Source organism: Podarcis cretensis (genome assembly GCF_951804945.1).
Source record: "Podarcis cretensis genome assembly, chromosome: 3".
Lineage (NCBI taxonomy): Eukaryota > Metazoa > Chordata > Lepidosauria > Squamata > Lacertidae > Podarcis > Podarcis cretensis.
This window is the reverse complement of record NC_137172.1, coordinates 48,631,969-48,657,982: the sequence shown is the minus strand read 5'-3', so window position 1 is coordinate 48,657,982 and position 26,014 is coordinate 48,631,969. Positions and strand designations below refer to the sequence as shown.

Below are 26,014 nucleotides of genomic sequence, written 5' to 3'. Positions count from 1 at the left end.
GCACGTGCATTGCCTCTTTCTTCAGGTTGCGTTTTCTGCAGATCAGTTGCATTTGTCATGAGACATAGGTGTTATATGCAGTTTAGGGTTGGGAAGAAAAGAGGGGGTAATGGGAGAAGGGGGTGGAGTGGTAAAGCTTATGTTCATTTACTTAGTGTATGTGTGGGGTTTTTGTGTCAGCGTCACTTGGGTAGGTTCTCTTTTTATTTTCTTGTTATGTTTCCTTGGTAGTGAGAGAGGTTGGTGTGGCCTAGGGTGTGGTTGATTGTCTTTGGTTGACTGCAGTGGGATTTGTTTGTGTGTGGGGGGGGAGAGAGTTGTTTGGTTAAGTTAGCCATTTTGAATCGTATGCTGTCAGTGGGTTCATGTTGTTGCCTTGTTGGGCTGTGATATGATAAAGGGGAGGCATACCAGAGTGAAGGCATCCTCTTCTATTTGTCCCCATGTCAGTTTCAGTCTATTGGTTAGCTTTTCTAGTAAGGCTGTTTCCCATACTACTTGATACCAGTGTTCCATGTTTATTTCTGACAGGTCCCTCCAGTGTCTGGCAATGATGTTTCTGGCTGCTGAGAGTAGGTGGGGCAACCTCCATCTTTGAAACTCTACTGTCTTTGAATATGCAGGTGTGAATTATGATGTTTCACATTTGTTGCTTGCCATTTATTTTCAAATCAGACTTGGTTCATTTGCAGTTAAAATAAGAGCCAGCAAATTAATCTTAAGACCTGAAAGTAAAGCTGTTGGATTATTAGCTTTGCAATACTGATGGGAGGCCAGACTCTGAGTTGAGTTGTACCTAACTTTGGTCTGGGACGCGGGTGGCGCTGTGGGTTAAACCACAGAGCCTAGGACTTGCCGATCAGTGGTTCGAATCCCCGCGACAGGGTGAGCTCCCGTTGTTTGGTCCCAGCTCCTGCCAACCTAGCAGTTTGAAAGCAGGAAGTGCAAGTAGATAAATAGGTACCGCTCCAGCGGGAAGGTAAACAGCGTATCCGTGTGCTGCTCTGCTTCGCCAGAAGTGGTTTAGTCATGCTGGCCACATGACCCGGAAGCTGTCTGCGGACAAACGCCGGTTCCCTTGGCCAATAAAGCGAGATGAGTGCCACAACCCCAGAGTCGGTCACGACTGGACCTAATGGTCAGGGGTCCCTTTACCTTTACCTTTAACTTTGGTCTACATGAGTAGTGAACCAATTTGACACCGTCCCATATCAAAATTAGTAGAAATAGGTTCAGATGTTTTCAGCTGTAGTATTGTGGTGGAATTGGAGAAATTTATCTTGATATAAATCCTTGCAAACAGTTTGCATCCTGTTTCTACCCATGCCCTGTACACAGATGTACAGTAGGCACATACCTGAGTTGCACATGGAATGCTCTTTAGGCAAATCAGTTAAGAAACACAGATATATCATCTCGACTTATCTCTCAGTGTAAGTGAAGAAGAAAAATATGATCTGGGATCCAAGGGACACTCCTACTCATCTTTCTAGTGTTCTTTTGGGGTTAAAAAAACAAGCCTAACTTTATTCCGCTGGTGTGATATTTGATCAGGATTCTGCCAAGTTTTTCAGTTGTTTGATTGCTAGCTCTTCAGTTTCCAGATCTCTGGTAGGTATTTCATTCATTAAACTGTAATATTTCTCATGTAAGCCAACATTTTTCTATAACTCAGCTTGACTTCTGGTGGTGCTAGTTAAACAATTAGTGTCCACTAATGCTTAACCATTTTTGTTTTGTTTCGCACCGTTTCGTTAATAAAGGAACTACCTGTATAAATTACTGTGGCACAGCTTGTGTCCCACAAGACCTATGAATGGTGTTCAGGAAAAGTGTTTACCACTTAATCAGTTCTGCATGTCATGAAAGCTAAATTCCCAGCCAGGTGCACATTTGTTTTCATGCATTGTGTGGTGTTCCTTGGCTATAGCAAAATTTGTAAAGGAATTTAGCCCTTTTCTTCCTCTGCCCTGCATGTGTGAAGTGTAACAAATATTGAATCAAGACATCCCTTGGTTAATGCAATATGGAAACCCGCATTGACTTCAAAGCCATTTATATGGATACCAGGTTAGAATCTGTCTACAATAGCAAAAAGACAGTGGGTGCACGTTTTCCCCATAGGACTATCCTGTTACCAGCTCTACCTTATTGAAGGTGCTTAGAAGTCTGCCCATGGACTTGACAGTAATGAACGAGTCTCCCCTGCCCCGTATACTTGTGGCAAAGGCTTCTTATAACTGCAGTCTGCTACTAGACTCCTACAATATTATGACCTCACTCAATTTTCTCACCACTTAATATTGAGAGTGAGCTGGAAGTGGGAAACTGGCAGCCCTGTTTCATAGACGATATCTCTGATCATTATATTTGGCATCACGAAAGAACTTTCCCCAAGTAGAACTGACAAGGTTTTTTCACCTTTCCTTGCAATGTGTGTCCCAGTTCCCTTGAGAGTCATTTCTTGCTATTGCAGGTGTTCTGTGCGTCATACCGATATCATTTTAAGACATCAGTATCCCACGAATGCAGCGTGACTATTTCAAACGTGTATCAATAAAGGAAGAAACTGGATTAGGAGAATGAACCCAGTGGTTTGCGGGTAGCCTTAATGAGCAAGTTTCCCACTCTGTTTTTGTTTCATGAGACCTTATGTTGACAATAGTACATTATCTGCTTTTGGAAGGTCCAAGAGCACTATGATACAAGAAGCAGCCCTACAGCAAATAATTTGTGAGTCTGGTCTCCACGGCACATGGTGTATCTTGCAGAGCTCTGATTAAAGTTGTGTTGCACCTGTGGATTTTAATTGGTATAACAGGGAGAGCATAATTTGTGCTTGATCTTCTCCATGGGCCTATGCATCAAGGCCATTCAGCACGTATGTTTGTAGCAATTCAAGCCAAGAAAAAGTATCCAGATGGAGTAACAAAGGCTGTTTTGTTCAACTTGTGTTGGGTCTATTATGTATTTATTTTGCACTCAGGATTTCCGAAGAAAGAATTTTGTAACGTTTGCAGAAGTTCAAAGGCGGTAACATGAGATTTTTAGGGAGATTTAGTGGTGAAAATGCAAACAGCGCTATTTCATTAAGGACCTAGGAGGAGGGAAAAGAACAATTCCATCTTTTAAGAATTCTGACTGTTGAAGCAGAAGCCCACTGAACACAGCTTTCCTTAGCTCCTCTACTTTTGTGCCTGGGTATTGCGTTTTACCTGCTTCAGAAAGAAAAGAGAAGCAGAAATTGGCGAGGAATGGCTACACGTCAACAATGACCACTCAGTGATTTTACAGGAAGTGTTTTCTGTCTGCCTCAGTTCTCCATCTAAACAATGGGAAGACTAACCTTCACAGTTAACTTATAGTGTTTTCGGAGCCTCTATAAAGAACCAAGAATGGATGAAGTTCTCTCTGGCTTTTTTCTACACTGGCTTCTGTTCCCATAGAAGCAGCACATCTGTGCATGGAATGAGGGGTGACGGGAGCCAATACAGCAGCTGTTCAAGTGAAGGAACACCTGCTGGGTGCAATGGAGTCTCAAGTGATTTCACCAGTACAAGCAGAGTGATAACATCTTGCACTAACACAATAAATTGAAAATTGATCTGGCCAGCATTAGTAGTGACTTGCTGTGCTATGGCTTGACGTTCAGTATCGTGAGACTGACTTCTGAGTGGTTTCTGCTGTGAATACTACCCTCCCTCAAGCTAGTTCTGGCTGTGTAATAATAATAATAATAATAATAATAGTAATTTATTACATTTGTATACTATCCTTCATCTGTAGATCTCAGGCTGGTTCACAACAAAAAAGTTCTATATAAAAAAGACAGAGTACAGAATACAAATAAGAACAAAAGCAAACCAATAATCCCCCCTCCCACAACACATTTAAAAGAATATCAGATGGAATACAGTCTGGAGAACTGTCAATAACAAGTTTAAAAAGCAGAGGTTTTAAAGGAGATCCAGTAATGAGAAGGTTTCTTTTAGAAAGACTTGCCTCCTAAGCAGAGCAACCACAGAAAGGGGAAAAAATAAAGATTAACACCAAGCAGTAGAAAACAATTTTAAAGAAATGAAACTAAAATGCCTGTGCCATGGGCTCCCCACCATGATTTCTCCTCTTTAACTGTTTGACCTCACCTGGGAGTTACATTAAATCAGGCCCATGTTACTGAATGCATGGCTTCTGGTGGATGAGCTATGCACCTGAGTCAGGGGGAGGACCACTAACAGTGACCCCCCCTCCAAGACCTTAGTGATTTAGCAGGGATATAAGGTATCAGGTGGTGTTTGAGGTATCCTGGACCCAAGTTGTCAATAGCCTTGTAAATGAATATAAGAACTTAGCATATGGGCAGCCAGTTATCATGTCTATTATACTGGAAGCCATTCTACCAATAACTGCCTTAAGTGAATTGGCTGAGAGGTGATTGATATATATAAGGAGGAAACCCATGTTTGCAATTACAATGGTACCTTGGGTTACAGGTTACAGACGCTTCAGGTTACAGACTCCTCTAACCCAGAAATAGTACCTCGGGTTAAGAACTTTACCTCAGGATGACAACAGAAATCGCGTGGTGGCAGTGGGAGGCCCCATTAGCTAAAGTGGTACCTCAGGTTAAGAACAGTTTCAGGTTAAGAATGGACCTCCAGAACGAATTAAGTTCTTAACCCGAGGTACCACTGTATGGGGCTGCAAAACACATAGGCATAGGAAATGCGTAAAGATTAGTACTGGAGCAGTGCAGAGCTAAACAATGCAGATTTTGACAAAATGGGTTTGGTGCAGCCTTCACCTTAAAATCCTTTCCAGCAGCAACTCCACCCGCCCCCCCGTGCGCTTTTCAGCTTGTGACTTCTGTAAACAATGCCCTCAAAATCAACAGCTGTGCATCTGGGAATGAAAGATGACTTGAATTCATTCCAGGAAAATGAGAAGCAAACACAATGAGAGTTTGCACAAATAGTTTAAAATCGGAGAGAATATGTGACAGGTGTATCATTTTCCAGTTTGCCTCCCAACTATTACAGAATTGCCTGGCAGAAGAAAGTGATCCTTGTAACACCGTAAAAAAGCGGCTCATGTGTTGGCTGCAATTATCATATGAAAGGCATCAAAGCTTTTGCCCATGAATATTTGTGCTCATCTCATAATGCAGCTGCCCTGTGATTAATCATGGAGCATTTGTTTACAGAAGCTGTACATTAGCCTGGACTGCATTTGATCCAATGCAGAGTAAGATTTTTGTATTCACACGGAAATTTCTGCGATGCAGGGATGTGATGAATAGATTTAAAAACAAAGGCTTAAATGAGATTATGCAACATTTCCTAACTCACCAAGCTCTTTCGCTTCTAGAGAAAAAAGAACTAAAACATATACACAGGTGTGGTAAAAGCAATTATTGAGGAATTACTACAGCAAATAGGGCTAGAGATTGCTCTGCAGGCATGTGAGGATTGGCAGAGGCCAGGCTCCAATCACCTATTTGCGGGAATTCTGCAGAACTGAACTAAAGATGTGCCAGAAGTTTTGTGCTAGGCATGGCCTGATTAAAAAAACAAAAGCTGAGCCACAAAAAGTCTTTGCTGGGGAACAAACAGTGGCTCATGTCCTGCTTGGGGGCTTCCCAGAGGCAAATGGGATGCTGTGCTAGCTTGGCCTTAGTGTGATCCAGTGGGGCTCTTCTGAAGTGGAGGGGAAAAGCAGCTGGAACTGCCAGAAAGCCCCATGCAGAGGTGCCTTGTGCTCCTTTCCAGTAGTCTTCTGCAAAACGCAGTCCGGTGCAAGGGAAGAGGAGCTTGCAGCTGAATGGGTATTGGGAGCTGTTGTGGTTTATTTCTTATAGCTGTGCAGGGCCAGATTTGGGGTTTGATGAGGCCCTAAGCTACTGGAGGTAATTGGGCCCTTTATATGTCCAGCTGTCCTTTGTCAACAACAAATTGTCACTGTTTTTGCACCATTGAATTAGATAAACTGAACTATGAAGATAAGCTAAATTTAGGAAAAAATCAACTTTTAGATAATGATTAGGCTAAACTAAAAAGTTTTAAAAAGTCAAATGAATATATCTAAAATTTAAGATATAACATTGGAAAATTAGATAAGGTGGGGACAAGGTGATAAATTGCTGTATTAATTTTTATATTTTGGAACGTAGGAGAGGGAGATGTGAGGAAGTCCAAAAAGGATAAGAAAATATGTTATGAAATGTGATGTTTTTTTGTATGTTTCGTTTATTATGTTAAAATTTTTTAAAAAAACTATTAATAAATATTATATTAAAAAAACAAAAAAACAAAAACAAATTGTCACTGTTTTTTGTGTTGAATATATGGTAATTTATAGACCTAATAGGTATCTAAAGCCATTTGCACATAACAAATAGGAGCCTACACAACACAAAACACTGTATGTAGGTTTAATTCTGTCTGTTTTTTATCTTATATTTTGGAAATGTACATCCAATTGTTTTTTCTTTAAAAAATTTTGGGGTCCCCAAGAGAGTGGGGCCCTGAGTTATAGCTTGTTAGCTTATACGTAAATCCGGCACTGGCTGTGTGCTTCACTGACAGCCACCGAAAAGGGAGGTAAGTAGAAGCTAATTCTGCTACAGGGGCTCAAAACCATGGAAACTTCTGCTGTCTTTCTCCCCAAAATGAAGAGCAGCAGCCGGCCATCTCTTTGGCCATCTCTCTGCATCCATACAATCCTTGGCAGCATTTTCTCCTCCACCCCAAGTAAATTCAGTACAAATCTTTGAGATTTTAGAGTCTTCTTCTTCTTCTTCTTCTTCTTCTTCTTCTTCTTCTTCTTCTTCTTCTTCTCTTCTTCTCCCCCCCCCCCGAGAAACAGCACATTTCCACCCTAGTCTTCACATTGGAATAATATTATTGGAAAATATTATTTATTAAATTTATATACCACCCTTCATCTGAAGATTTCAGGGCAGTTCACAGCATGCAAGAGACCAAGTTCCTGTGTCCCAAATGCCTACTTGGAATTTGATGCATAAGTTTGCTCACCTTTCTTGGGTAATGATGGCGTTGTGGGCCGCCCGCCTCTGCCCCAAGCACTTACCTGACAGGGGAAGCTGCTTGGAGGCTTCTCAAGGTCAGCAGGGCACCCAGAGGTCTCCTTGCCCACCAGGGAAGAGAATCCTGATTGCCTGCATATTCAGCCAATGTCAGGCAGCCTCAGGAGCAGGCAATGCTCAAGGGGCAGAACCAATTGGGCCTGCAGGCTCCGCTTGGGTCTGTGTCTTGAATACTTAAAGAGGCCCAACCTCAACCTCCACGCAGAGTTTCCTGTCAGCTTTGATGCATAGTTTGTATTGTTTGGGGCGCAGAGTTATAGGATAGTAAAAGAGGTGATAAACATGGCCCTCAGAATTCCACAAAAATTGTAAGGGGATTAATTTTGGGTGAGTATTGTAGGAATCCTGGTGGACCAAATGTTGCAAGCCATTGTGATGCAGCAGAAGCCCAATAAACATGATTATATGACTGCCTTACTTGCACACCAAGGCTTTGTTCATGTATCCCACAACATACATTTTTACTTTCAAGCAATGTGAATACTTGTCCCCTACTCACAAAACATTTCCAATCATCTCTGGCTGCAGAGCTGTAGCTGCGGGGGCACTACCTGAGGTGTTTTGGTTTTTGTCCTTGTTGAAGCCTCCACAGGGGCGCCATTGAGGCACCCAGCCTGTGTATGCATGGTGTGTCAAACTGAGTGTTTGACCTGGGTGAAATAAAACCTAGTTTTGCCCCTGCCTGGCTGTGAATCAACTCCTTGTCTTAGTTCCTGATAATTTCACTAATAGACCATAACCATGAAGAGCAGAAATGTTGTGCGTCCTTCCGGAGATAGTCAAACAACAACAGCAGAACCAGACACTGGTAGTTGTAAAGTCTTTAATTACAAAAAATAATAATAATTCAACATCTTTGTCTGTGTTTGTGTATGTGAAAGAGCATCGTAGTGCTTTTGAGTCTCTTGGTTTCAGAAATAGGCATGAATTTCTGCCAACCAAATCAGGACTGCAAGACTATGCAGCCCTTTTAGAAAAAGCAGCTTTGTTTGCAAATAAGGAGCACCATTGGCTTTGTGAAGGCTTTTCATGCATTGGCTATATTTGGTTTACGGCAATGTGCAGCCTGGCACTTTCATATACTATTTCATTATGACTGCATGCAGTGGGCCACCTTCTGGATTAATATGTTGCGGCACATAATTGTCAGCTGCATAACACTTCAAACAAACAGAAGAATGAGGCCTTCCTTTTGACTTTCCTTTTTTTTTAAAAAAAAAAGATTCTGCATACTAATGTTGGGGTATGCAGTTTTCTCTTCTATTACATATTCATTGCTTCCATTAAAAAAAACAATTGTTTCTGATGCATTATGTATAAAATGCCAGTTATTTAGCATGCAATCATCTGTTTGGTTACAACTAGAGACAGATGTTGATGTGCTTTTTCACGGAGATGCGGTCAGAGTTTCTGTTGCTTTCAGTCTTAGTTCCACGTATGTGTGTTCTCGCTCCCTCCTCAAATCTTTTCCAAGTTCCATCTGAAAAATATTAGCACTTCGGGGTAAGGAAAGTCAAGACAAGTTGTTGATGTTTTTTTCCAGATCGCACCTGAATTTTCATGAACTTGAGATGATGTCGCCCAGCGCTTTTGGATAGCACTAAATGCCAATCGTAGAACATCCTGCTTCTATATTGTAACATTTTTCACTGAAGAATTAAAAAAACAGATACTTTACATTTTGTGTTGTGTTTGTTTGCTTTTTGTTATACTTGGAATAACCTTAACATTTTGTCTGGGACGTGAAGCTAGATGTGTTTTGATGTCATGTGCAGAGCATTAGCCCTTGGTGCAAGTGGATTTTTTACTGCTCTTCTGAAAGACTGTGTTGGGAACCTGTGTCTTCCAATGCCATGTCCTCTTGGCTGGCTCTCCTACATTCCAGCATGTGGCTCATCAGAAGAGCATGCGCAGCACCCAGATCTCTTCGCTGTCTGGATTCACTTGTGTCAGTTGCTTCATAATCCTCAGACGATTGCTTTTAAAAGAGAAAAGGAGATTGTGTCAGCAGTGTCTTAAGTAACCTTTGAAATGGTATTTTAGAACAGTTGGCATGCACTCTTCTGCATGGGCAGTTTGAGCATATTACACTGATCCTGGTCTGACTGCACTAGCTACCAATTAGTTTCCAGGCCCAATTCAAAGTGCTGGTTTTGATCTATAAAGCCTTAAACAGCTCAGGAACATAGCTGTCAACTTTTCCATTTTCTTGTGAGGAATCCTATTCAGACTAAGGGAATTTCCCTTTAAAAAAGGGAAACATTGACAGCTATGCTCAGGACCGCAATACCTCAAGAGCCACCTCTTTCCATATGAACCTACCTGGACCTTGAGATCAACTCCTGAGGCCCTCCTTTGTGTGCCTTCTCCTCGAGAGGTCTGGAAGGTGGCCACACAAGAACAGGGCCTTCTCTGCAGTGGCTCCCCATCTGTGGAATGCTCTCCCCAGGGATGTTTGCCTGGAGCCTTCATTATACAGCTTTAGGCATCAGGCAAAAATGTTCCTTTTTAACCAGGCCTTTGGCTGACCTGATCAACATCCTATACCCTTTTAAAATGTGGCTCTTTTTTTGGGGGGAGGTATTATTGGGTTATTGTTTTATATATAGAGAGAGAGGGGGGGGAGAGATATCTTTTTTGTGAACTGCCCTGAGACCTCCAGGTATAGGACAGTATATAAATATATAATAGGCACCAAGGATGTCTAGGTCTGTGTTTTCACCTTGGTCCCGTCCCCCCAAATGCCTCTGTGTTGCATTGCTTTGTAAGCCACTCTGGGAGCTAAAGAATGGGATATAAATAATTGGAATTAATAAATAATTTAATAAAAAAAGCTGTTCTTGGAGATGTCAGAGTCCATCCACAGGAGCACACAGAGGGTGGGAGGAAGAATGGAAAATCAGTTGCATCCGTGTGCACCCCTGGAAGCATCTTAGATAAGCTCATGTTTAGATCCTGGCCAAGATGTAAATTCTGGGCTGGGATTTTACCTCAGCCACAGTAGAGCAATCACTGAGGGAAGGCCTGTTGCAGTACAGTATTTGATACGGCTTTTGCCGAGACAAAGCAGAGAAAGAGGCAGTATTGGCAAGGATCCCTTAAATCACTAGCTTATTAAGTCCTAATACCATATTTAGCAAACGGGTTTTGGGTTGCTTCTGACTGGAAAAGCGGAGCGAGAATGTCACAGTGCCAGCCAGCTTGCCAAATTTACAGCAGACTTGTAGTATTAGGATGCCAATCTATTCCTGAGGAAAGCATCCCATGCCTTATTTGACATGACAGCTCTGAGACCTCCATTATCCTTTTAGAATACTCCACTACTTTGTCTCCATCTGGTAATCTCAGATGATGTGATATTAATACGAGTAGTGCTCTGTTCCCAACAGAGAGGGAGTTGCTCAACAGCTCTCTATCAAAATCCTTATTGCTTTCACACTCCACATAGCGAGGAGGAGGCTTGCGTGGACTAAGTGGGGCACTGGGGTGAATGAGTCAATAGAAAAATATCCGCCAGTGGCATTTCTGGTAGCCTTTTCTTACCCGCGTGGTCTCTTGCATAGTACGGCTTGCTGCTCTGGCAGACGGTCCCATTGCGATGTTAACACTGCTGGACGACTGGGTGTCTGTGGTGTTTCCTCCATCGGCAGCCGAGAGCCCTGAAATAACCAAAGCGCTCGAAAAGCTTCTCTTGCCAAATAAAAGGCTGAGCGTTGAACTGGTGGAAGAAGCCAGGCTTGAGCGGAGCATCGCGCCAGCTCTCTCCTGCACAGTGAGCTGGCCCAGGGTAGGGATGGCAGGAGTCTGGGAGAAGACGGAAGTTGCTGAATTGTGGAAGGACAGCTGGCTGCCAGAAAGCCCTTGGGCAATTTCATGAGCAGAAGTGGAAGTCTGGATGAATGGCTGGTGGCTGTCTACGATGGGACCAGAATGACTCGAACGAGGGGGCCTTTGGTTTAAGGCAGCATGTGTCTGAACAGACTGGCTCCTGAACTTTCTTCTGCCTGTGAGAGAGAGGGAGAGAAGAAAGGATTATTTTGGGAAATGACAGCTCCAGCAATAGCCTTCAAAACGTACCGCCTCGATCCAATTAGTGCACAGTAGGAAGTACAAAGGATAACAATTAACAGTTTTTTATCCTGAAAATCCCAGAGAGCTTTAGGGATACAGAAAATTATAGTGCTACTGGCAATCTGGCCAACTAGTCGGTGACATCATCCAAACTATGCATCCATTCCAATGCAATTCCATGGCAAAATATCCAAGACTTTTACAGCAGTTCTTAACTGTGCTTTATTGAAAGTAAATCCCACAGATTGCAATGAGACTCACTTCCAAGTCTCCAAGTATCTTTAGGATTCCAGCTTTGGCGCAGGAACAGTCTTATAAGCAATGGTCACAATCCAACACACAATCCCTTGGCTCTGAATGGGTTGGGACTTACCTCGGAAGTGGGCTTGTGCAAGCATAACTCTACCTTACAGATTTTAGATGCGATTGCCCATCTGCTGTCTTGATCAGTGTCAAACATGGAATGAGAGGAGAGCAAGAGGAAAGTATTGGGAGCAGAGTGGAAGCAGGGAAGGGTCACCAAAAGTGGACAGAAAGCACCAGTGCAAACATTACCAATACAATGACTATAGGCATAAGACCATGAAACAAGAGAAGGTTGAGCAGAATGACGCTGGATCTCTGAACAGAGAGACCTGAGAATGTGGTGAATCTTTATTGTTGATATCAGAAAGCAGTACTGAGTTGACCTATTTGAACCGCCGCCCCCTGCTCTTCACATTAATTGTCCTTACAACTGTGGAGAAGCCAAGATTTCCCCTTGGAGTGCCTTGGCTGTACTCGCTGAATTGGGAAGAGGTTAACTGAGCAGCAGGAGTAATTTAACAGTGGAAGTAATATCTAGGTTTCTTTTCGCCTCTTCCATATGAGTTGTTGAGACAAGAAACAAACAAGTCCTGAATGCCCAGAACATCTGCTTGAGCAAATGTCTCTGTAACATTAACAGCAGGGATCTTACATGTGCCATTTGTGGCTTCCCCATGCTGCTTTTATACCTGTGTTTTGAAAGCAACACTGAACATTGGCTCTGTTATTCAAATAAATTAAAATGTTTGCCGCCCAAATCTTTTGATGTCACAGCCATTACCATGGACTAGCAGATTTGCAAGACACGGACAGGGAACCAACATGTTGCTGAACCATAATTCCGATTATCCCCCACCAGTGGCAGACTTTGGGCCCTCTAATTTCAGTGGTGCCCTGCGTAACGCTAAAATTCTCTTGTGCTCTGCTCTACAGCATTTCTGTTGCACCCTCTGCAGAGCAGCACCCGGTGCTGCCACACCAGTCGCACCACCCTAGAATTGCCTCTGCCCCCACTGTTAGCTGTGCTGACTGGGGCTGATGGGAACTGGAGTCTAACTGAATCTGGAGTGCAACATTTCCTTATCCCTGTTGCATGTAATAGTCATTAGGTTCCTAGGAACTCTTATGGATCATCTTTTGCTTCTCTGCACAAGAACAGCAAGTTTTGCTCAGCAATCCTGCAAGAAATAAATTTTCAATCCTATGCACCTCTTGAAGCCCCCATCCTCTAGGTATATGTGCATAGGGGCTTGGAGGGACACTGAAAACCAGTCTAGTGCAGGAACACAAGTGCTGGACTTTAATGGGTGAGACTTGGGTTCACACTGACTCAGCCTTTAAGTTCAGGCAGCGGCGTAGCTTGGGTTGTCAGCACCCGGGGCAAGGCAAGTAATTTGCGCCCCCTAACCCATGGATTTGCGCCCCCTAACCCTAACCCCCAGATGTTGCGCCCGGTGCGGCCGGCCCCCCCTGCACCCCCCACGCTACGCCACTGAGTTCAGGTAGGGTGTGTGTGTGTGTCTGTCTGTCTGCTTAACCTATTTTACAGGGCTGTTGTGTGGGAATAAAAGTTGACAAACCTGACAGTTGCTGCTTGGAGCTTTTTGGAGGAAGGGAAGCAAACAAACCCAACAAAGCAACAGCTCCACAGATACCTTGTGCACAGCAAACTCAGGCTCTTAAGGACTGCTGCTGCTACCTAGGAGGACTGCCTGCTGAGGGCCCAAAGAACCCTGTCCTTGCCTCTTTCCACCTGGCTTAGAGCAGGGCTTGACAGACTTCACAAGGACTGCAGCTGCTTTTAAATTGTTTTTAATTTTAATCTGTGTTGTTTTAAATGAGACCATCTTGGCTGTGAGCCCTGGAAGATCTGCACCCTGCCTTGCTGACCCTTTCCCACCTGGCCTGGGAGAGTGGAATGCTGACTGACTCCAGCTACAAAAGCTGAAGCTGTTGAACAAATTCTTGGGCTGGAGTATTGTTTATTGATATTATTGTTGCATCTTTAGTTTTAGATCTTATGATTTACGTGGAAATTGTTTCCGTTTGGTTGTGTACTTTTTGATGTTTTCTTTATTGTTTATGACTTCTGTCATGTTTGTAATTATGTAAATCTTGTCATGTCATAAGCCACCTTGAGCACAGTTTCAACTATGGAAAGGCGGTATTCAAATAAAATGATGATGATGGTGAAACTCCTAACAAAAGAGCACCGCTAACTCTGAGTCACCTGGAGTTGCTCTGACGATGCAGCGCAGACACAGCCGGTCCTTAACTGTGTGCCATGCAAAGGGTTTGTGTGAGATGCTCTCGTGATGCAGCTCTAATTCAGGACACTGAGATATACAATTGCATCAGAGTACCTGGATCAGCTTGCAATACCAGCACAAGGGCACCTGCTGAAGCATCCTGATTTAACATTACTAGTATAGAAACTCAAAGGACTGGGTTGGAGCAAATGACTTCAGAGGCTCAGGTGCAATTGGAAATCTTCCCTGCTGTCATGAGAAGGAGTTCTTGGATAGTAAAAAGTAGCAGCAGTCAAAAGGAGAGACTGGTTCACATTGCAATATAATAATATGCAAGTAATGCAGGCCACTTGGCGATTCTGTGTTATTAAAATTAAAATATTCCAGTAATAGCAAAATCTATAAATCATTCACACTAACTGGAATTGAACCAATGGTCATGGTTATATGCTTAAGCTGAGAAAGAATCAACCCCCTTTAGGGCTTTCGACATGACTAGTAGCAAAACAAGCTACATGCTGTCATCGCAAATGTGAGGTCATCTCCTGGTAAATAAAAACCAACCCACTATTCTCTAGTGGAACAGGGAACTTAACCTCGTGGGATGCTGATGGAATGTAATGAACATATACTGTTAACGCTGTTCCTGTTTAATGAGTAGCCTAGCCACTTTTGGGGGGGATGTAAATGTATATACATTACTCATAAAATTTATATACTAAGTGATTGTAAAAAAAACCCTCAAAGCAGCTTACAAAAAATAATAAAACAGTAAAATTATCAGTAAAGACAAACTATTTAAAACATTTTTTTAAAAAAATCATTAAAATCAGCAATACGGAACTGGATGTGCATCTTGCTCACCTATTAGCAATGCACCAGTAAGCATTTCTACTTTTTCTGCTTAAAATAACAAACAGCCTATTTTCAGAGCTGGCCTGACAGGTTGTGGTGGCCCCCGAGTCTAAGCCCTGTGGTTCCTATTAAAGAGGCGCAACGCTATTAATCATCTGGCACACCTTTGAACATGCATCCTCAGATAGCGCTGCAGTTTGGAAGAGAACTGGAGGGAATCTTCCACTTTAAACTGTAATTAGATGCAGGCCTTCACAGCAAACTTCTGCTGCAACAATACCCTTATTTTGAACATTCGCTTCTTCAAGCTCAGAGTCTGGATTAAATTCTGTTTCTGGGTCTGTTGATTATTTTAATGTTAATACCTTTATATAAAAAATTACAGCTAGGAAGTGAAACAAGGGAATCTGGTACCCTGATGTTCAGAATCAAGTGTGGCCAAACATCTGTTCACAATTTCAGCAGCTAAGCTGACCACTGTCCAGAAATATTGCATATTTGTCTTTTAATTAAATGGTTGCAGTGCTGTACAGTAGACCACCCATATTTGCACATAAATAACCAAATATCTGCAAACATTTAGAAAACAAAGGCTCCCCTATACACCTAAGACACTTTTTTGAGGCGTCTAACCCACTCCCATTGTGCCTGGTTCTACTCAGGTCATAAAAAACAACTATAACCGAATTTTGCGGATGCCAATATAATTAAATATTAAATTAAGAAACATTTAAACCCACTTGGGCATCTCATGATTATTATATTGCAATTAAGCCTGCCTTCCCAATTATTCCAGCACTAGTTTACAAGAATAAACAGTCATATGTGTTCAGTTAGGCCAAGTTAGAAGACGCAGCAGCAATTCTAATCTTGCAGTTTTCATTTACGGGAAGATCATTTCCAGCCTTGCCTACTAATGGCAAGGACTTGAAGTTTCAGCAAGCAGCTGTATAATCTATACCTAAATATAGCAAATGCAGCTAACTTGAAGGTTCAACAAATCCAATATCTCCTACTGGACCATTTCATCCTTGCAAGGGCACATAAAGAGATATTCATAGAAAGTATCATAGAAACTTCTGCACCTATTTGTCTGATCTTTAGCCATCTTCAACTGCTCAGAAATGACTAGTACCCCAGCCAATGCCACCCAGTTTGGTCAAAAAGTTATAGCCATTTGTTCATTTGCTTGCTGTCAGGGCACTGCCATCAGGATGGGAGAGGGACGCAGAGGGATACAGAGAGCCTCCGGTGATTCTGAGAAGCAGGTCCTCGTCTGGCAGTGGAGAAAGCCACACCTCCAGTGGAGCCGAGGGGGAGGTGGGTAGCCGGGTGACGGGAGGGCTCGAAGATGCGACAGGGAGCCCAAGTGCCTCACCTAGCTCAGCCGGCCAGGAGGCAGCCATGCTGCTTCCATTTCCCTGCTTGTGCAGAGGGGTGAAACGTAAGGAGGGGAGGCGGAGATTTGGGGTGTCTAAGTTCTTATGCTGGGGGAGAAACTGGAAAGGGGCACTCCCAGAATCTGCAAGTGACTGAGACAGACATGAACTTTGGGGTTCTGCACTGTAAATAGTTTGCACAAATAAAACCTGTAAAAGACAGGTCAGAACCCTCCCTGGTTACTCACGAGCAACCACCTCCACACCTGACACCTGTGTAAGTCAATAAGGAGATATAAAAGACTGCGGATTTTCCAAAATGAGGTTCCGATTCGGATCCAGGGAGAAGCAGGTCATTCCTGAAAGCAGTCCAAGTTGAACTGGCCCACTTTCTGAAGCACCCAAGAGTGTCCTGAACCGAATCTTACCTTTGGTGCACTCCTGCTGATAGATATTGTAAAGCAAAAAGTAAAATAAATGAATAGTGTAAATACCTGAAAACTGAGCAATTTTTAAAGAAGGCTGCAGCTGGGGTGTGCTGTTCCTCGTATGCTGGGCACTGCTGCTCTGACTTGAATTATTAACTGGATTGCTGCTGGAAGATCCATTTCTACTCGCTCCTTCCTCAAGGTTTCCTCCACTGTTGTGGCTTGGATGGCAGTCTTTCCGCATCCTGTTTAAAATACAAGGGAACAAAAAGGGACCCCAAAATTGTCAGGCGCACCCACAGCTGGCTATAAAAAAGGACTCATAGCAGTGAGGAGGGGGAAAGTCTTCCATTGTTCATGAAGGACACTTTGTCACAGTAAGCCTCCCTCAGTTAGCAGCTACCTGAATATAGGAAATGCAAGGAATTCAGCAGGCAACAATGACTCAAGACCAGAATCACTGAAGCAGAGGAACAGATGTCAAACAGGGCCCTTTCTGTGGTGGCAGCCCAGCAATAGAATGCCTTCCACAGATGACATTGGCCTTTGGGGCACCAGCTGAAGGCACTTTTTATTTCCCCACCCACATCTTTTTGTAAGTTCTGTAGTTTGGCACTGTACTGCTGTCAACTTCTGTTTTCTGGTTGTTACTTTCAGTTTGTGAGTTTTATGTTGTGTAAGATTTTATGGTTTCATTAGCATTCAAACATTTATATGTGTGTACCACTTTTTTTACTTTTTCTGTTAACTTTAAAGGTAAAGGTAAAGGTACCCCCTGACCATTAGGTCCAGTCATGACCAACTCTGGGGTTGCGGCGATCATCTCGCTTTATTGGCTGAGGGAGCCGGCGTACAGCTTCCGGGTCATGTGGCCAGCATGACTAAGCCGCTTCTGGCAAATCAGAGCAGCGCACGGAAACGCCGTTTACCTTCCTGCTGGAGCGGTACCTATTTATCTACTTGCACTTTGACGTGCTTTCGAACTGCTACATTGGCAGGAACAGGGACCGAGCAATGGGAGCTCACCCCGTCGCGGGGATTCGAACCGCTGACCTTCTGATCGGCAAGTCCTAGGCTCTGTGGTTTAACCCACAGTGCCACTTGGTGGCAAATAAATACTATCAGCAGAGTAAACACAAGGCCCTGTGGATTGCACTGTGCTTTGATTCCTGAAAGGAAGAGCTCCAGGAAAGCAGCAAATACAACAAGGAGATGCTCTATTTTGTTTTAACAGAACAAGAAGTTCCGCACACAGAGCCTTCACACTTGTTTAAAGGGAGGGCAGGCTGGCCACTCAGCACACTTTCTCTTCTGACCCAACTCAGGTGTACACAAACCTTGGGCTGGAGTGAAGGGCGTTAAGAGGAAAAAGCTGTACGTCCCCAAGCAATTTATATATTTTGAGAGCACTGCTCCCCCTACAAAAGAACACGCACACACACAAACTCATTTCCAGATGTGACTGAACATCTGCTGCGGTGTCACCAGCTTACCTAAGCCACTTGTTTCTGAACCATCTTTTGATGTTGTCCAGGCTTATTGGTCCACCCCAAACATTCTTCAGTTGTCTGTGGGTCCCTATATAGGATGTGGTTAAAGGGGAAACATACATAGGGTACCCCAGAGGCTGGTCGCACGAGGAGTTAATCAGGTTTCTCAAAACCTGCTTGTTGTTCTGGATGCTGCCTCGTTCCGGGTTGCGGTTGCGTAAGAATATCAGTTCCTGTTGCTGTCCAGCCCAGAGCCCTCGGACACATTCCTTGTTAACCTAAAAAGCAAACATATGGATATGCCAACATGCTCCCCAAAACACCTTAAGCGCAAATTTTAAAGGAAAGCTTTATGCATTTGTTTTTTGATGGTATTTAACAACTACAAGGCTCAACAGGATACATACCGGAACAAATAATATGTGTCGGTAATAATATGGTAATCCATTTGTTAACTGCAGTACATATACTCACCCATCTTCACTGGGGAAAAGTTATAACTCTTTGTATATGGTAACATTTACTCATAGAGTGAAGGGCAAGGGAAGGTAGACAAATCAACAGATTGTTTCTTGATGTCTGTAAAGCATTGGTGCAACAGAATGCAAGAAAAACTTCAACCACATGCACTATCAAGAATGTGATAAATAAAATATTCAGGAAAAATGAAATGATCACAGGTAGACTTTCAACAGTATGTTAATCATATATTGTTATTTGTGTGATGATACATTGTTAATTTTCTTTTTTTAAAGCTGTGTTTTATCTTTTCCCCCCTGCATTGTTTCTTATTATAATAATAAAATAAAGAAGGAAAGAAACACAAGATACTTAGCTTTCTATTGAAGCACAGGGAGTAATCTCCAGAGGTGCAGATCATGTGGGTTTGTATCGCTATATGGTTAAGTCTCTTGGTGGCCCTGCACTTAGTTGTATCTGAGCAGTCGGGAATTTCCTATGTATTTTCTTTTCTTTTTCTTTTTTAAAGAGAGAATATGATTCTTGTCGACCTTCCTAATTGGTGTGTCCATGACAGAGGACATCTTTTTAGGCAATCATTATTCATTTATTTGTGTGTGAGAGAGAGACATATTATGAGCATAAGAGCAAAACAATGAAAATTATGCAGCTGTGGTACCTTGATCACTTTGAAGCTTAAGTAGCTTTTGTGGAGCATAATAATTTTGTATTCGTCTGTCCCTTCTTCCACCACATGCCTCAAAGTGAGAAGCTCCTCTTTGTTTGAGAGAACAGCACTACGCCAGGCAGGATCACCTTCATGGCAGATTACCACTTTTTCTTCAAATGACTGAATTGCCTCATAAAGGATGGCAGGATCCTCATATTCATCCGGACAGGTAAACTGGTCCTTTTATTAAATGAAAAGGCATTGCTATGATCAAAAAGTTCTGTGAAGAAGATGGAGGTTGTTGGCAGCAGCGTATGCAATCTTGCTCCCCATGAGATTTGCCAGAAAACTGTTTACTTCAGGTCAGAAAAGACTTCATTGGAGATTAACATGATTAGAGGAAAGGGAGTTCAGAGCAGCTACCACCACACAGAAAAAAGCAGAAACCACACCCATTGAAGTCTCCTGAGGATTTAAATGGATCTGAAAAGTTTCGCTTGAAAGCTTTAGAAGGAAATCTGATTAGTTTATGGGCTGAACATCTATTCTGAGTCAGAGACTCAAACTGTGGCAAACTAATAGGCAGTAATCCAAGTCTACCTTGAACTCAATTCACACTCTAAAATGAACTGGCTTTAATAACACATTCTCACCATTTCACTATACAAGTAAAGTAACTGGTGAGTTTGCATGTAGGCAGAAGGCTCAAGAAGTACAGGAGAAATCATTTTAGTTCTACAGAAAAAATGTTTAAGAAAACCACAACTGCACTGTTGTGTTTTATTGATCCATTTGAGAGAATTGTGGGCCTCCTTTTTACAGCTACCATATATTGTAATCATTATAAAAACAATATTTCAAAATATAAACAGCATTATTGGTAATGGTGCTAGAGAAAAGCATAAAGCGAGGAAAACTTGCCTGATGAAGTTTCAATGACATTCTGATTGCAGGAGCAACAACCTTGTGTAACAGATCCATATCTGCAAACACCCATTCATCTCTTGATGTGATCCGAAAGTCTCCTTTGAACAAGGCATGGAGTCCATGGAGGAAGGACTCTAAACTGTGGAAGAATGTCATTAGTTAATCTCTTTCACCCAACAACACTGTCACTGGAGGACCAGCTTCTGTGGCCAGGGCTTATCTTTTTCGTGGCCCAGTTGGTTCACCACCTAGGGCATTTCCTGCACAAGGATAGCCAGGCCAGTTTTGCATGCTGTGGTAACTTCCTAATTCTACTACTGCAATGTCCTCTCTGTAGGGCTGCCCTTGAAGGTGGTCCAAAAACCTGCAGCTAGTGCCATATACTGTCACTAGATTGCTGACTGGTAGTGGTGGCTGGTGCCCATTGGAACTGGTAGAGTGTAGGGCAAGGAGACCAATATTAAGTGAAGTCAGAACCACTGCTAATTCTCATCTTGTCCCATTCTTCCTCTTCCCTGCTGAGTTCTATAATAGCAGCATGTAGACTAAGGAAGTAGAAGCTGACAGCTGGTACCACCCCCAGGTAGTACCACCCCCGGGACTGGATGTAAGAAGGCAGGAAGGCAAGTGGTGGCTGGCTGAGGGCAGAATGAGACTGGTGGGGCAGTGCTGTGCTCCTTTTGTCCAAGCGGACCAGTCTCCACTGGCACCCATATTTCAGGATTTGCACTGATGTTACCAGGCTCAATCTAAGGTTCTTACGTTGACATATAAAGTCCTGAATGCCTGGGACCTATATATGTGAGAAAATGCCAACCTTCTAAGGACCTGATAGCAGCAGAGGAGACCCTTCCCTTCACAAATGGCTGCCTTGTATTCAAACCATAGAGTTGGAAGGGGCCACAAGTGCCACTGAGTCCAACCCCCCTGAAATGCAGGAATTGTTTGCCCAATGTGGGGCTTGAACCCCCCAACCCTGAGATTAAGAGTCTCACTCTCGACCAGCTGAGCTACATCTCTGGCTTTAGTGCCGACGCCTTGCCAATCTACCCCCAACATTGCCTGCTCTCGCTGGCCATTCTCCCAAGTTTCTGTCCCGTTCCCCTCTACCCGATCTGTATAATTGCAAATGCCAGAGACTGAAGCTGGGACCTTCCCTATGCAAAGTGCGAGCTCTTCCGCTGAGCTACAATCCCCCTCAGACTCAAAGAACAGATGTTTGCATGAGTTTATTATTCTTAAAAAAAGTAAAAACTACTTATGCAGTTGCCTTGAAGCATGTTTTCCAGGAAACTAGGTTATGCTTTTCAGGAAACCAGAACTAGACCTTGGAGCATTGGTTTCAACCCCACAGGATGTTGCTTCGTCTACCTGACATGGTTTTACCATTTTTACAAGAGCGTATTTTTGATTGCGTCCTTGGAGAGGATGTTAGAAGTTCTTTTTTATATATATATTACCATTCCTCTTTCTTTCTTTTTTTTTAAAAAAATACAATTTAAATAAAATGTGAACTGCCTACATAGCAGAGCATTTTTAATTATATTCAGGAGTAGAAAAAAATGTGTATAGACCAAAAGTAGAAGTGCTGTATTGAAACTGAGGTTTGACTGGGCACTTTCTTAAACTCTCTGTTCTTCTTACAGAGCTTCAAAACAATGCTGCTATTTTTTGTTTCTGCTAGCATACTATTAAAACTGACAAACAGCAGCAGGAGGAAAGCTTATTGAAAGACTGCTCTATTTCAGCACTGACCATGAATGGAAAAGCTCACATATATTGGGCACAGGCAAAGCTTTTGAGTGTCAAATGCACATAAGCACATAGTAACAAACAGAGTGTTCACACAACTTTAATGTTTGTGGAAGTCAGGAAGGGCCATAGTTCAGGGGCAAAACATTTGCTTTGCCTGCAGGTCCCAGGTGTCTCCAGGAAGGGCTGAAAAAGCTCCTGACAGAAACCAGCCAGTCAGAGCAGATAATACTAACCTAGAGGGACCAATTGTCTGACTCAGTATAAGCCTGCTTCCTGTTTTCCTATGCAAGTCACATGACAGCACTGTGCATACCCTGTAAGCGCCCCAATTTTCCAGGAACATTCCCAGAATTATGAAAGCCTTCCTGGCTTCTGATTTGAACATAGAATGTTTCTATTTTCCCCGCCGGTGATGCCACCACTGAGCTTGGGGAGGAGGATGAGCCAGCAATTGTTCTGAGTGGTGGTGGAAACATGGGCATCCAAAGACCCTTAAAATATTGTGCCCATCTGCAGATGTACTAGGACCAGAAGAAAATGTGCTACTGATCGCAGAGAAGGCAACAGCTTATTTGCTGGGTTTTTATAAAGTGGGATTTGGATTTATTACCAAGGAACGTGCATTTTAATATCATCTCACTAATAACATTAACAGCTATGGTAACAGTGGCACAAGACATTGGCTGCAACAATAGAGCTCTGGGTGAGAGCTTTTATTGGACCCACATTCACAATTACCGGGAATAATTCAGCTTATTATAGAAATGCATTGAGGGCTCAGTCTGCCTAAATGCAAACAGCCAGTTCAGCAACTTGAGCTTCTTAACAGCAAAGTAGATTCACATTAGGAGCAAAATAGTAGGAGACAATTACACAGCTCCATTATTTTAAATATTTTATATGTCTTTCAGTGCCATATGATGAGATCAGGTTATGAAAGCAGAGATGAAATAAAATATGCAAATTTTATGACTGTACCAAAGCTGTTACTCGAAACTGTCTAAATTTCTCTTTTCGATGTATGGCAGATCTATTAGTTCAAATCTATTGCATTTCCTCAGTTTAACATGCATTCTTGGGAAGACTTTAATAAGGTTATATTGAAATTTCCCTAGCTTTCTTAATCTCAAAACCTCCCTCAGGGCCCTTCTTCTTCTTCTGGCCTGTTGGCCAATTTATTTTATTTTATTTAATGGGTTTTTAATCTTCTTCTCAGGATATTTATCCTCACAAGGTGCTTTACAACATAATCATGTAACTTTCACAATACACGAAAAATCCAAATGATTAAAGTACAATAAAATAAAAATAACATTAAAAATAGCAGTAGCAAACAAAACCATTATAAAACCCCAGCACTAAAAATTAACTAAATACAGACTGGAATAAAATAAAAGGTGAACAAAAAAAAAAGCCATATACATTTCCCTTCAGAGGGGTATTTCACAGATATGGAGCTGCCGCCACAGGAAAGGGCCTGTCCCTTATACTAACTAACCTGAAAGCTCTCACCTCTGGACCAGAGTTCAGGTGGTCCTTCAGGTAACCTGGTCTCAAACCATTTAAGTTTAATGCCTTAAACTGGGCCTGGGGAAAACAGGCAGCCAATGTAATTGGCCAAGAGTAGATGTAATATGAGCAAACCACGAGCTCTGCAAGCGTTCCAGACACTGCATTCTGCACCAATTTAAGTTGCGGTCTCCAATGTGATGCCCATGGGGCAACGGTGCCCAGAAAGACTCTGAGCTTAGCCCACCCCCCGACTGCCCCCTTTATCATAAAGTGGTGAGGATGGCTACCTTTCCCCCTTTTAAGAGCTGCACAGAGCTGAAGTAGGAAGAGCAGAACTCCTTCCCACTTCCTTTTTGGAGTTCCTCAGATTGGCATCTGAGCAACTGAACTGAAAGAGGAGCGACAGAGAGGTAAGATGGAAAGAGGGGCAATCTGGGAAAGTAGGCGAAGGAAATGAAACGGTCAATGGGAAGAAAACGGGGTGACAAATGAGTAAAAAAAAAGAGAGAGAGAATAGGACACAGAAATTGGATCCAGTAAAACAGATCCTCTTGAAAACATGTGCTTTTTCATTGGTCGTCCCCCCATTACCATTGATCACAACTGCCTCCATTAATTGAGCCATAAAAATAATGGAACTAGACATCTGAAGGCATCCCTGTTTAGGGCAGCTTTTAATGTTTGATGGATTACTGTATTTTAACTTTTGTTGGAAGCCGCCCAGAGTGGCTGGGGAAGCCTAGCCAGATGGGCGGGGTATAATTAATAAATAATAATAATAATAATAATAATAATAATAATAATATAATAGCTGGGTCATATAAGAGGCTGTCTAGCTAGAAGGATATGCATCCTTTCTATAGCTATGCTGTGCTTCTTAATTAGCAACTGTACTGCATAATTTGAAAGATAATGTTTGGCTTCTGCTGACGTTCACAGTGACAGGTAACAGAAATGTTATTTACATACATTGCATGAGAATATTTACCTTCATGGTTTACCATTAAAATCTCCCATTAATTGATTAAAGGTAATTCATGTGTAAATGAATGCAAATTGCCAGCGTACATATATAATGTAAACTTCACTATGTATGTAGTAGCATACAGCTCAGCGTTGCTCTCTAAATATGCATTTTGCCTTGTAAACGGTAATGGCTTTTAAATGAATGTAGCATCAACATGAAGCAAGCTACATAAAAGGCCCGGTCTTACTTGTTGTCTGCTAAATCCTACATAACTTTACTGTGCATAATAACACCATTCTCTTCTTGGCATACGGCCTAGCAGTGAGTCATGGGTTTATACACAGCCCTGATGCCAACGTGATAAGGGACAGATGAGATCCTCTACTATGTGCAGTTCCCAGCTCCCATCCACACACATGTGAAGCATAGGCATGGCAGAGTCATCAAAATGGCATTATTGTATTGGCTGCATCCACATCTCCTGAGAAACCATGGCTTATTGCAGGGATGGGGAACCTCTGGCCCATAGGCTAAATTTGGCCTGCCAAGCCTCCCTATTTGGCTCAGAAGGCCATGTGGGGAAGGCACGGCCACCTAGTGCCATGCATGTAGGGCAGGGCTACAAAGGAATACTTGGCAGCTTAGACTGGGCTTTAATTAATGTGCATGAGTACAAATAAGCCCTAGTCAACCTTTGACTCATCATGTGCTCCCCCTCCTCTTCCCCAACAGCCAAGAGGGAAAATTCAGCAGCATTTCCTTCCATGTCACATCCACAGTTGCCCCAAATTTAAAGCACACAACTTCTCTTGAAGAATTCAGCTTCAGGGAAAGTGTGGTGGTTCTGAATATCATTGCACTGTGCACGTCATGTTCCATTGCACCCCAGATCATGTCAAGGAAATGTGTGAACTAACCCATGGCAGCCAAGAGCTTCTGCTACTTCAACATGTTTCTTGAAGAGAGGTTTAAATTAAAGGAACCTGTCCCCCCTGTGCAGAAACATTAAACATTAAAAGGGAGGTGTATAAAATGCCCGCCACTTTTCTCTCTTTTATAGTGGATGGAAACTTGGGTGTTTCAAATGCACACTAGATCAGTTGGTGAGTGCAAAGTATGACTTAACCAGTTATCTATTTTTCATTAAAAATGCCACCACCATATTGCGAACCACGTCTTCTTGGAACAACAGAAGTGAGGGATGGTCTCAACTGCACAACAGGGGAAAATCTTTTAGTGCTACACACTTATTATTAGGGGGAAAGCTCCATTGAGCACTGTGGGATGTACTTTTCAGGTCAACATGCAATATTTACACTGTAAATCACCAAAGCAAAAAGTACATAATCTTCTTCCAATTCTATTTTGGTTTCACTGGTGAAATTAACTCTCAAGATAATCATTAAGTTTTGTATTTCATTAGGGACAACTAAGTAACAAATGCTGCCATTTGTAACTGTAACCATTTTTTTTTTACAAATGATTTTACACCTATCCCTTGTGTTTTTCCTTTCTTCCACTACCCCTGCAGAATTTAATGGCAAATGAAAAACCAGCAAACTATTACATCCATAATTTCCATGGCATTGGAATAAAATTACCTGATGGCCATATTGTGCGATGCTGTTCCTAGTGCTCTCCTACCCAAAATGCACAGGGCAAAGGAAAGAGTTACCAGAGGAGAATCTTCATCACACTCTATTGGCTGAAAAACAGTTACAAGTTTTCAGTTAATCCCAAAGGGGGGGGGGACATTGCCAGTGCAACAACCCATTGTGCTTTAATGCAAATACAGTGGTGCCTCGCAAGACGAAATTAATTCGTTCCGCAAGTTTTTTCTT

General features: G+C 42.6%; 1 protein-coding gene across 1 annotated transcript in view; it reads right to left on the bottom strand.

Annotated features, from left to right (window-relative positions):
- Positions 1 to 7,914: 7,914 nt before the first annotated feature.
- Positions 7,915 to 26,014, bottom strand: part of PCNX2 (pecanex 2) — a 119,308-nt gene continuing 101,208 nt past the window's right edge. Inside the window, exons 28-34 of the mRNA XM_079971845.1 lie at positions 25,775 to 25,878; positions 19,934 to 20,078; positions 19,022 to 19,252; positions 17,887 to 18,161; positions 16,460 to 16,638; positions 10,649 to 11,109; positions 7,915 to 9,083 (exon numbers count right to left, since the gene is read on the bottom strand). Coding sequence (XP_079827971.1) covers positions 8,910 to 9,083; positions 10,649 to 11,109; positions 16,460 to 16,638; positions 17,887 to 18,161; positions 19,022 to 19,252; positions 19,934 to 20,078; positions 25,775 to 25,878 — 1,569 coding nt within the window. The 3' untranslated portion in view covers positions 7,915 to 8,909. The remainder of the gene's footprint in view (positions 9,084 to 10,648; positions 11,110 to 16,459; positions 16,639 to 17,886; positions 18,162 to 19,021; positions 19,253 to 19,933; positions 20,079 to 25,774; positions 25,879 to 26,014) is intronic.